This window comes from Taudactylus pleione, unplaced genomic scaffold (assembly GCF_031769625.1).
Source record: "Taudactylus pleione unplaced genomic scaffold, aTauple2 ptg000984l, whole genome shotgun sequence".
In the NCBI taxonomy this organism is placed as follows: domain Eukaryota; kingdom Metazoa; phylum Chordata; class Amphibia; order Anura; family Myobatrachidae; genus Taudactylus; species Taudactylus pleione.
The window spans coordinates 287,805-300,998 of NW_028285385.1; the positions used below are offsets into that span (position 1 = coordinate 287,805).

At 46.0% G+C, this 13,194-nt stretch overlaps 1 protein-coding gene and 1 long non-coding RNA gene across 2 annotated transcripts in view; one reads left to right on the forward strand and one right to left on the reverse strand.

The window, feature by feature from the left end:
• The window catches only part of LOC148454553 (uncharacterized), a 171,038-nt gene that overhangs the window by 102,906 nt on the left and 54,938 nt on the right, over positions 1-13,194 (reverse strand). The window contains 1 exon segment of the mRNA XM_088460780.1: positions 10,050-10,239. Within this exon segment, the coding sequence (XP_088316906.1) occupies positions 10,050-10,239 (190 nt within the window).
• On the forward strand, positions 8,700-10,529 carry LOC148454554 (uncharacterized). The gene is made up of 4 exons (XR_015874803.1): positions 8,700-8,780; positions 8,905-8,983; positions 9,102-9,190; positions 9,770-10,529. It is a non-coding gene; the product is annotated as an uncharacterized LOC148454554 (long non-coding RNA).

Sequence of the window (13,194 nt, forward strand, 5' to 3'; positions counted from 1 at the left end):
GCAGACTCTGTTGTTACTTTGATACAGGTGGCGCAGACTCTGGTGTTACTATAATACAGGTGGCGCAGACTCTGGTGTTACTATAATACAGGTGGTGCAGACTCCGTTGTTACTATGATACAGGTGGCGCAGACTCCTTTGTTACAATAATACAGGTGGTGCAGACTCCGTTGTTACTATGATACAGGTGGCGCAGACTCCGTTGTTACTATGATACAGGTGGCGCAGACTCCTTTGTTACAATAATACAGGTGGAGCAGACCCCATTGTTACTATAATACAGGTGGTGCAGACTCCGTTGTTACTATGATACAGGTGGCACTGACTCCTTTGTTTCAATAATACAGGTGGATCAGACCCCGTTGTTACTATAATACAGGTGGTGCAGACTCAGTTGTTGTTATAATACAGGTGGCGCAGACCTTGCTTGCTTGGTAACTGATTGCCAAGGGGATGGGTCAGCGGGACATTGTATATATAAAATGGGTCAGCGGGATTTGGTAAATATATGGAATTCTCCTGAAAGGCTCAGCTCACTGCAGCGCCCCCTGCCTCTGTAGAACTCTCAGTGCACGTTCTCGTTTAGGGATACGTGACTTAAGCGGCCCGTACACAGTGCAATTTTTTTACACGATTTCGATCAATCGTGCACATCGTGTGTTGTTTCTGTGTGTATATGATGCCGATGCACGTCCCAGCAGTCGTATAGTTGGATCGGAGATCTTTTGAGTACAGTGTGATACACTTCTATGCATCTTATCCAATGATCGTAACGATCAATCGTACACCATGTGACCACATCGTATGAAGAATTTCCAGGGAAGAATTACAAGGGCAATCGTACAACACATCTTACCAACTTTGAATCGCACCGTGTATGGGCTGCATTAGGGATGGACATCGGAGGCCAACCATCAAATGTTTGAAACGTTCGATGTGTAGGTAACTAACCATCGCATCAAAAGAATTCAATGGTAAAACTATTTATATGATACGCACATACGCAAAAAATAACTGCAGCGCGGTAGGCAGGGGGTGGGATCGGGGGCGGGGTCTGGAGCAACAACATAATACTGTGTACTCTCTAATGTGCGGATTCAGGGCCTGATTGAGAGCCGGACTCTCTGAACGAGCGCCCGCTCTGAATCAGGGCTTTTTAAATTTTTTTACTGGTGCGGCCTCTTGGCCGCTCGTGTAGCTGTGGGTTACCACCCACAGCTTATGCGAGCGTCCATGATGATCGGGCTTGCGATGAGACCCTTGCGGTAGGGTCTCGTTGCCGCAAGCCCAAAAGTGGTTTTGGCTCTAACAGAGCCAAAAGCACTCCAACTGACATCACTTGTGATGTCAGTGGGGCTGGCCCCAGACGGTAGGCCTCCGTCTGGGCAGCAACGCCCCCGGCCCGCCCACCAAACATCGACAGCACGCCCCCTTTGGTACGAGACCTGGAGCGACGGATTGGCCGTCTCTATCCGGATCTCGCACATGCGCACGACGGAGACGGCTCCGTCGTGCGCATGCGCACTGGGCCACCATCGACCCGCTTGCGAGCGCATAGCGCTCGCGAGCGGGTCTGAATCAGGCCCTCAGTCTTTGTATATAAATGAAGGGACATAAATAAGGGAACAAGAAACCAGTGACTTATTGTACAATACAATGCAGGACAAGGGTTATACACATTGCTGCATTAGTGATCAGAGCACTCAGATACACAACAAGGCATGTTAGGTGCTCTAGTGGGGAGTGACAGGTATAAGTAAGGAGAAGCACAAGAGGGATGAGGGCCCTGCTCGTCAGAGCTTACATTCTAATGGCTGTCCCTGCGTTATGCTGTGGGGACTGTAGGGTACACTACATACCCAGGATGAACCCATGAAGATTCCCTGATGCAGGCAGCAGACAAGGAGCCAGGGGAGACATAGCTATTAGCAATGAAAAAAAACAAGCCACCATCGGAACACCATTGAATGATTACCACCCGATGGTGACAAACAATCGAAGGCCGCCATCGAATGGTAAAAAACACTCCCATAAAAACAAACATTGATGGTGAGTAAACATCAGATGTCAGTGCCCATCCCTAGTGTGACAGAAAGGCAGAAATTACAGCCTCCTCGTATGAAGCTGCTCAGGGCAGAGAGGAGCCTGGGAGTCCTGCACGGAGCCAGCTCTGCGCCTTGGCACGATCTACATACACGGTGGGGATACATGCACCCTCACCACTACCGTGCCTTCTCTATCACTGCACATTGTGACCAGATCTGTGGGTTGGGTTACCACCTTTTCATTTTATGGGTTCCTAGTCAGGGGACATGGCCAAAAACAGCACTTTATATGCTATAAAGGCCCCTCATGCTCTTTTATATGACTTAGATCCCCCTTGTGCTTCTTTATAAGACTCAGAGCACAATCACACCCCTTCATATACTTCAAAGCCCCCTTATTCCATTTTATGCCAGCCTAGAGCCCCCACATACGCCTTTATATACCTCAGTGCCCTCTCACAATGCCCTATATAGCCCCCTTGTTCCCCATTATATTGGTGGCCTGCACGTGTGACTAAGTTATAGAATGATAGTATGCAGCTGACATCGATAAACAGGAAGAGGTGCCAGTATGGAGCTACAGTATGTTAGCCTGCCATTCTGGGTGCTGAAACAGAGCTAGAGTGGATGCCAGAATGGAGTTTTGAGTACATTAGCAATCCATTCCCGGTGCTGGATTAGAGCTCTGTTAACCTTAACCAACCATGGCGGGTGTCGGGGTGAGCTCTGAGTATGTTAGCCAAGTGTTGGCTGCCGCAATGGAGCCCTGAGTGTGTTAGCTATCTGTCCTGGGTACAATAGCCAGCAATTCTAGATGCCAGAATAGGGCTACAAGAACCTTGGCCATCCCTTCAAGCTGCCCCAATTAGGTCTCCCAGTGCCTCAGCCATCCATTCTGGGTGCCGGAATAGGGCTCTAAGTTGCCGAGCCGTTCATTCCAGCTACTGGAGTAGGTGTTGGAGCAGTAGTTCTATCTGTTTGAGAACAGGTGTTAGGTTACTAATTCCATCTCTTCCAGCTCCCGGAATAGGTGTCTCAGTACCATGGGTGTAACTAGAGCTTTGTGGTCCCACAGCATTATTTTGGAGGGTCCCCTGCAAAACACACACTGAGGGAGGGAATCTGCATACAAGGGGTCCCCAATAACAAATCATTCTTTACTTAGGCTCCAACACATCACCCAGGAAGGCTCAGGCCAACCATGGTTACCCAGTCACTAATAGAGGGGGGCACCTAGGAGTGTCGGTGTAACCCCCTATACACATATCAGGTCCGCAAATTGCATCAAGTATGTGTCTTGGAAGGTCCAGGACTCTTGGCCAGGAGAGGACCATTGGTGTAGCCTCCAGCAATGCCGTGTGGTGGTCACTGAGCAGCCCTATGAAGCTGGGTCAGAGAAACACTGACCTAGACTCTATGGCTCTGGGAATGAGGGGACTTAGTGGTCACTCTTATCTTTTTTTTTATGGGCATGGTGATAGAATACTGGACAGCATTACTAATTCACAGCACAAAGGGTCATTAATTAAATTACTGAACAAGGCTATGTCTGTGTGGATTTTTTATGTTCTCCCCGTGATTGCATTGGTTTCTACCATGTGCTCTGGTTTCCTCCACTCTCCAAAGACATACTGGTAGGTTAGTTGGCTTCAGTGTGTGCACGTGTGTCTGTATGGGCTGTCCACATGGTAGGAAATGTAGATTGTAAGCTCCACTGGGGCAGGGACAGATGTGACTAAATATTCCCTGTAAAGCGCTGTGTAATATGTGCGCACTGCATACATAACTGGTAAGAAATTGCTTCTAATCATTATATTTATTTCTAGATTTCTGTGCAGTGAGGAGTCAGATCCTTGTTACTAGACGTTGTGTGAAGATGAGATGTGTCCTGTATAAATCACTGAGGATGGACAAGGACAGGAGTCACATGACTGAGAGGATACTAAATCTCACCCTGGAGATAATCTACCTGCTGACTGGGGAGGTGAGAGGGTCTGCGGTGTCACAGTGACATCACTTATATCTATAGTAATAATACAGGGACATGACTGGGGAGGTGAGGGGATCTGGGAGTGTCACAGTGACATCACTTATATCTATAGTAATAATACAGGGACATGACTGGGGAGGTGAGGGGATCTGGGAGTGTCACAGTGACATCACTTATATCTATAGTAATAATACAGGGACATGACTGGGGAGGTGAGGGGATCTGGGAGTGTCGCAGTGACCACTTATATCTATAGTAATAATACAGGGACATGACTGGGGAGGTGAGGGGATCTGGGAGTGTCACAGTGACATCACTTATAGCTATAGTAATTATACAGGGACATGACTGGGGAGGGGATCTGGGAGTGTCATAGTGACATCACTTATATCTATAGTAATAATACAGGGACATGACTGGGGAGGTGAGGGGATCTGGGAGTGTCACAGTGACATCACTTATATCTATAGTAATAATACAGGGACATGACTGGGGAGGTGAGGGGATCTGGGAGTGTCACAGTGACATCACTTATATCTATAGTAATAATACAGGGACATGACTGGGGAGGTGAGGGGATCTGGGAGTGTCACAGTGACATCACTTATATCTATAGTAATAATACAGGGACATGACTGGGGAGGTGAGGGGATCTGGGAGTGTCACAGTGACATCACTTACATCTATAGTAATAACACAGGGACATGACTGGGGAGGTGAGGGGATCTGGGAGTGTCACAGTGACCACTTATATCTATAGTAATAATACAGGGACATGACTGGGGAGGTGAGAGGATCTGGGAGTGTCACAGTGACATCACTTATATCTATAGTAATAATACAGGGACATGACTGGGGAGGTGAGGGGATCTGGGAGTGTCACAGTGACATCACTTATATCTATAGTAATAATACAGGGACATGACTGGGGAGGTGAGGGGATCTGGGAGTGTCACAGTGACATCACTTATATCTATAGTAATAATACAGGGACATGACTGGGGAGGTGAGAGGATCTGGGAGTGTCACAGTGACATCACTTATAGCTATAGTAATAATACAGGGACATGACTGGGGAGGGGATCTGGGAGTGTCACAGTGACATCACTTATATCTATAGTAATAATACAGGGACATGACTGGGGAGGTGAGGGGATCTGGGAGTGTCACAGTGACATCACTTATATCTATAGTAATAATACAGGGACATGACTGGGGAGGTGAGGGGATCTGGGAGTGTCACAGTGACCACTTATATCTATAGTAATAATACAGGGACATGACTGGGGAGGTGAGAGGATCTGGGAGTGTCACAGTGACATCACTTATAGCTATAGTAATAATACAGGGACATGACTGGAGAGGGGATCTGGGAGTGTCATAGTGACATCACTTATATCTATAGTAATAATACAGGGACATGACTGGGGAGGTGAGGGGATCTGGGAGTGTCACAGTGACATCACTTATATCTATAGTAATAATACAGGGACATGACTGGGGAGGTGAGGGGATCTGGGAGTGTCACAGTGACATCACTTATATCTATAGTAATAATACAGGGACATGACTGGGGAGGTGAGGGAATCTGGGAGTGTCACAGTGACATCACTTACATCTATAGTAATAACACAGGGACATGACTGGGGAGGTGAGGGGATCTGGGAGTGTCACAGTGACCACTTATATCTATAGTAATAATACAGGGACATGACTGGGGAGGTGAGAGGATCTGGGAGTGTCACAGTGACATCACTTATAGCTATAGTAATAATACAGGGACATGACTGGGGAGGGGATCTGGGAGTGTCACAGTGACATCACTTATATCTATAGTAATAATACAGGGACATGACTGGGGAGGTGAGGGGATCTGGGAGTGTCACAGTGACATCACTTATATCTATAGTAATAATACAGGGACATGACTGGGGAGGTGAGAGGATCTGGGAGTGTCACAGTGACATCACTTATAGCTATAGTAATAATACAGGGACATGACTGGGGAGGGGATCTGGGAGTGTCACAGTGACATCACTTATATCTATAGTAATAATACAGGGACATGACTGGGGAGGTGAGGGGATCTGGGAGTGTCACAGTGACATCACTTATATCTATAGTAATAATACAGGGACATGACTGGGGAGGTGAGGGGATCTGGGAGTGTCACAGTGACATCACTTACATCTATAGTAATAACACAGGGACATGACTAGGGAGGTGAGTGGATCTGGGAGTGTCACAGTGACATCACTTATATCTATAGTAATAATACAGGGACATGACTGGGGAGGGGATCTGGGAGTGTCACAGTGACATCACTTATAGTTATAGTAATAATACAGGGACATGACTGGGGAGGGGATCTGGGAGTGTCACAGTGACATCACTTATATCTATAGTAATAATACAGGGACATGACTGGGGAGGTGAGAGGATCTGGGAGTGTCACAGTGACATCACTTATAGCTATAGTAATAATACAGGGACATGACTGGGGAGGGGATCTGGGAGTGTCACAGTGACATCACTTATATCTATAGTAATAATACAGGGACATGACTGAGGAGGGGATCTGGGAGTGTCACAGTGACATCACTTACATCTATAGTAATAACACAGGGACATGACTGGGGAGGTGAGGGGATCTTGGAGTGTCACTGTGACATCACTTATATCTATAGTAATAATACAGGGACATGACTGGGGAGGGGATCTGGGAGTGTCACAGTGACATCACTTATATCTATAGTAATAATACAGGGACATGACTGGGGAGGTGAGGGGATCTGGGAGTGTCACAGTGACATCACTTATATCTATAGTAATAATACAGGGACATGACTGGGGAGGTGAGGGGATCTGGGAGTGTCACAGTGACCACTTATATCTATAGTAATAATACAGGGACATGACTGGGGAGGTGAGAGGATCTGGGAGTGTCACAGTGACATCACTTATAGCTATAGTAATAATACAGGGACATGACTGGGGAGGGGATCTGGGAGTGTCATAGTGACATCACTTATATCTATAGTAATAATACAGGGACATGACTGGGGAGGTGAGGGGATCTGGGAGTGTCACAGTGACATCACTTATATCTATAGTAATAATACAGGGACATGACTGGGGAGGTGAGGGGATCTGGGAGTGTCACAGTGACATCACTTACATCTATAGTAATAACACAGGGACATGACTGGGGAGGTGAGGGGATCTGGGAGTGTCACAGTGACCACTTATATCTATAGTAATAATACAGGGACATGACTGGGGAGGTGAGAGGATCTGGGAGTGTCACAGTGACATCACTTATAGCTATAGTAATAATACAGGGACATGACTGGGGAGGGGATCTGGGAGTGTCACAGTGACATCACTTATATCTATAGTAATAATACAGGGACATGACTGGGGAGGTGAGGGGATCTGGGAGTGTCACAGTGACATCACTTATATCTATAGTAATAATACAGGGACATGACTGGGGAGGTGAGGGGATCTGGGAGTGTCACAGTGACATCACTTACATCTATAGTAATAACACAGGGACATGACTAGGGAGGTGAGTGGATCTGGGAGTGTCACAGTGACATCACTTATATCTATAGTAATAATACAGGGACATGACTGGGGAGGTGAGGGGATCTGGGAGTGTCACAGTGACATCACTTATAGCTATAGTAATAATACAGGGACATGACTGGGGAGGGGATCTGGGAGTGTCACAGTGACATCACTTATATCTATAGTAATAATACAGGGACATGACTGGGGAGGTGAGAGGATCTGGGAGTGTCACAGTGACATCACTTATATCTATAGTAATAATACAGGGACATGACTGGGGAGGTGAGAGGATCTGGGAGTGTCACAGTGACATCACTTATAGCTATAGTAATAATACAGGGACATGACTGAGGAGGGGATCTGGGAGTGTCACAGTGACATCACTTACATCTATAGTAATAACACAGGGACATGACTGGGGAGGTGAGGGGATCTGGGAGTGTCACTGTGACATCACTTATATCTATAGTAATAATACAGGGACATGACTGGGGAGGGGATCTGGGAGTGTCACAGTGACATCACTTATATCTATAGTATTAATACAGGGACATGACTGGGGAGGTGAGGGGATCTGGGAGTGTCACAGTGACATCACTTATTTCTAGTAATAATACAGGGACATAACTGGGGAGGTGAGGGGATCTGGGAGTGTCACAGTGACATCACTTATATCTATAGTAATAATACAGGGACATGACTGGGGAGGTGAGAGGATCTGGGAGTGTCACAGTGACATCACTTATATCTATAGTAATAATACAGGGACATGACTGGGGAGGTGAGGAGATCTGGGAGTGTCACAGTGACATCACTTATATCTATAGTAATAATACAGGGACATGACTGGGGAGGTGAGAGGATCTGGGAGTGTCACAGTGACATCACTTATATCTATAGTAATAATACAGGGATATGACTGGTTAGGTGATGGTATCTGGGAGTGTATGTAGTGATAGTGTCTTTTCTAATACACAGGGTTACATAGTAGTGAAGAAGACATCTGGTGAGAATGAGATACCCAGCAGCCATCCCCGTATGTCAGGAGGACTGAGCAGGACCCAGAGCCTCATCACGGTGCCTCCACCTCACTCACTGATACATGAGAGACACAATGACCAGAAGATCCAGGAACTCACCAACAAGATCATTCAGCTGCTGACTGGAGAGTGAGTGCTGGGAATGGGACATTATACAGTAACACCAGGGGATGTGTCTGGGTGATGACTGTATCATTGTGTGTGTCAGGTTCCTATAAGGTGTCAAGATGTCACTGTCTATGTCTCTATGCAGGACGGGGGGTATATAGAGGAACACAGGGGTCTGTACAAGGACCGGATGATGGAGAATCACCGGCCCCTCACATCACTGGGTAAGAGGAGACTGTCATTTATTGTACAGGGGAGAGCAGGTATGGGGACCCCTATATACACACATCACCTGATAATCACATATATACAATGTACTCAGTCACTGTGTGTCTCCTACAGATGGACCCAGTAACAGAAATACCCCAGAGAGATGTCCCCGTCCTCTTTATTCACAGGATTGTACAGAGGAGAATCACAGGACCCCACAGGTAAATGGTATTTAGGGTCTCCCAAATATGCCTAAGTGACTGTTCATTGTGTGATGTATAGAATGTATGTGTTTATGCCCTATATTTTAAAGAGCAATGCTTTTTCTAGCCTTTTTAAATATCGGGCATAAACACGGGGTCTGCGGGTTGGTGGGATCTCCTGCAAGTCAATGAACCTAGTACATGATAGGTCACTTACTTTACCCAAGACCGGAAATATAATAGTAACACCCCCTCCCGCTGGATTGGTGGGATTTCCGGCTGGCCCATATATAGATAACACAACATTGTTTTCTGATTAACATGGGTCTTGCTCCCAGACCCGGGACTGACCTTGACCAAGCCAGAGGGCAAAACGATATCGTTGGATCAGGAACAAGGCTTCTCACTGTGCACACGGCAGAAGACACAAATACCAGACGGCTTTACCTGTAGCATCCAGTAGAGGTATTTCTTTTCTCCTGCACGCTCATCGACACTGGTCTGCAGGAATTAGACATAGTCATCCAACAGCAGATGCAGCTTCACACTCTGCTAGGATGTTTTCTATAGCACTCTCATTATTTCTCCTCTACACAGATTTTGAAGCAAGAGCAAGGAAGTTTGAATTGTTTGGTGAATGACCAAGCTCCTGGATGCGTTCATAGGCCAGAAAATTCCCCACGTGTGGGCAGGTGCATTGTCGTGATAGAGAAGTGAACCACAAGTGTGAGTTCTTGGACAGTGCCTGGAAATGGCTTCCAGAACTTGTGGCAGGCATTGGTTGGTGTACCAGTCCCCAGTGACAGTGCACTGCTGCATGAGTGGTACGGTAGCTACATGACCCCTCTTGGCCACAAAATCAGCCACCATCGCTCACGTCGGAACTTCTTTGGTGCACCTCCAACTGGGGTCCACTGTGTTGACTTATTTTTCTCAGGTTCTAAACTGTAGATCCAGGACTCATTGCCGCTGATGATCTCCCAGGCAGTGTTTGAGTGACCGTCATCAAACCTGGCCAGTATGTTGCTGCTCCAAGTCACCTGAGCATCCTTCTGCTCTTGAGTCAGCTGATGTGGCACCCAAAACCTTGCTTGCAGAATCCTTGCTCATGTCAAGCTTTTCATGGGGCACATATAGAAACCATTGTAATTCCTACACCGTTCACCTGATTTGGATGTAATTACCCTCAAATTAAATCTGAAAGTCTGCAGTTAAAGCACATCTTGTTTATTTCATTTCAAAGCCATTGTGGTGGTAAATAGAGGCCAAAATATGAAAATTCTGTCAATGTCCCAATATTTATGCACCTGACTGTAATTATACCTGATACATTGTAATATTGTGCTGTATGTACTAATATAATTATACCTGATACATTGTAATATTGTGCTGTATGTACTAATATAAGTATTCCTGATACATTGTAATATTGTGTAGTTTTATTTCTCTGGTTTTCCATGTAATAAATGCCGCACCATCATCTGCCTCCAGTATTTGTATCTGAGGGACTGAATGTTTGTCATTCTTCTAATTAACTAATCGAAGTATCACTAATAACTGCTATTTTTATTTACTATGTCTCTTTGAGGATTAATCTATAGACAGATTTATGTAACACACACATTGTGTATCCAACCGGTGTCACACAACCAATTTTTGTATTTTACTGTTGATATTGTTTTATATATCGTACCTTACAATAAAACTAAACCAAAGATTCCACTAACATCATGTGTGGAACAATTAATGCCATGTAGCAATTGCATCACTTCCACTAAAAACGTTTTCACAGATCAGCAATGACAGATAAAGTATCTGGAGGTGAAATGCGTCAGCCTCGCTGTGTTACTGATCTGTTACAAATCGCTTACACATTACACAGAAGGTGGATACTGGGTGAGCTCATAAACTGACTCTCACTGATGCCTGTTTGGGAGCTGCTATGTGAGTGATGTCACCTTTCTCACAAAAGGTAAAAGTAAAGAAGAACACTTAGCACCCGCCTTTCATGGTATGGGGTAACTGGTGTATAAAACTCTCAGCGCTCACCTTCCGTGGTGTGTACGGGGTAACTGATGTATAAAACACAAAGCGCTCACCTTCCGTGGTGTGTATGGGGTAACTGGTGTATAAAACTCTCAGCGCTCACCTTCCGTGGTGTGTACGGGGTAACTGATGTATAAAACACAAAGCGCTCACCTTCTGTGGTGTGTATGGGGTAACTGGTGTATAAAACACTCAGCGCTCACCTTCCGTGGTGTGTACGGGGTAACTGATGTATAAACACAAAGCGCTCACCTTCCGTGGTGTGTATGGGGTAACTGATGTATAAAACACAAAGCGCTCACCTTCCGTGGTGTGTATGGGGTAACTGGTGTATAAAATACTCAGCGCTCACCTTCCGTGGTGTCTATGGGGTAACTGATGTATAAACACAAAGCGCTCACCTTCCGTGGTGTGTACGGGGTAACTGATGTATAAAACACAAAGCGCTCACCTTCCGTGGTGTGTACGGGGTAACTGATGTATAAAACACAAAGCGCTCACCTTCCGTGGTGTGTATGGGGTAACTGGTGTATAAAACACAAAGCGCTCACCTTCCGTGGTGTGTACGGGGTAACTGATGTATAAAACACAAAGCGCTCACCTTCTGTGGTGTGTATGGGGTAACTGATGTATAAAACACTCAGCGCTCACCTTCCATGGTGTGTACGGGGTAACTGATGTATAAACACAAAGCGCTCACCTTCCATAGTGTGTATGGGGTAACTGGTGTATACAACACAAAGCGCTCACCTTCCGTGGTGTGTATGGGGTAACTGGTGTATAAAACACAAAGCGCTCACCTTCCGTGGTGTGTATGGGGTAACTGGTGTATAAAACACAAAGCGCTCACCTTCCGTGGTGTCTATGGGGTAACTGATGTATAAAACACAAAGCGCTCACCTTCCGTGGTGTGTACGGGGTAACTGGTGTATAAAAAACACTCAGCGTTCACCTTCCGTGGTGTGTATGGCGTAACTGGTGTATACAACACAAAGCGCTCACCTTCCGTGGTGTGTATGGGGTAACTGGTGTATAAAATACTCAGCGCTCACCTTCCGTGGTGTCTATGGGGTAACTGATGTATAAACACAAAGCGCTCACCTTCCATAGTGTGTACGGGGTAACTGGTGTATAAAACTCTCAGCGCTCACCTTCCGTGGTGTGTACGGGGTAACTGATGTATAAAACACAAAGCGCTCACCTTCTGTGGTGTGTATGGGGTAACTGGTGTATAAAACTCTCAGCGCTCACCTTCCGTGGTGTGTACGGGGTAACTGATGTATAAAACACAAAGCGCTCACCTTCTGTGGTGTGTATGGGGTAACTGATGTATAAAACTCTCAGCGCTCACCTTCTGTGGTGTGTATGGGGTAACTGATGTATAAAACACAAAGCGCTCACCTTCCGTGGTGTGTATGGGGTAACTGGTGTATAAAACACTCAGCGCTCACCTTCCGTGGTGTGTATGGGGTAACTGGTGTATAAAAAACACTCAGCGTTCACCTTCCGTGGTGTGTACGGGGTAACTGATGTATAAAACACTCATAATCGGTGAGTTCTAAAAACCCAAGGGATGTGTATGACCTATGGGTGGCTATAGGATGTGTATAACCTACGGGTGGCTATAGGATGTGTATAAGCTACGGGTGGCTATAGGATGTGTATGACCTATGGGTGGCTATAGGATGTGTATAACCTACGGGTGGCTATAGGATGTGTATAACCTACGGGTGGCTATAGGATGTGTATGACCTATGGGTGGCTATAGGATGTGTATAACCTACGGGTGGCTATAGGATGTGTATAACCTATGGGCGGCTATAGGATGTGTATAACCTACGGGTGGCTATAGGATGTGTATGACCTATGGGTGGCTATAGGATGTGTATGACCTATGGGTGGCTATAGGATGTGTATGACCTATGGGTGGCTATAGGATGTGTATGACCTATGGGTGGCTATAGGATGTGTATAAC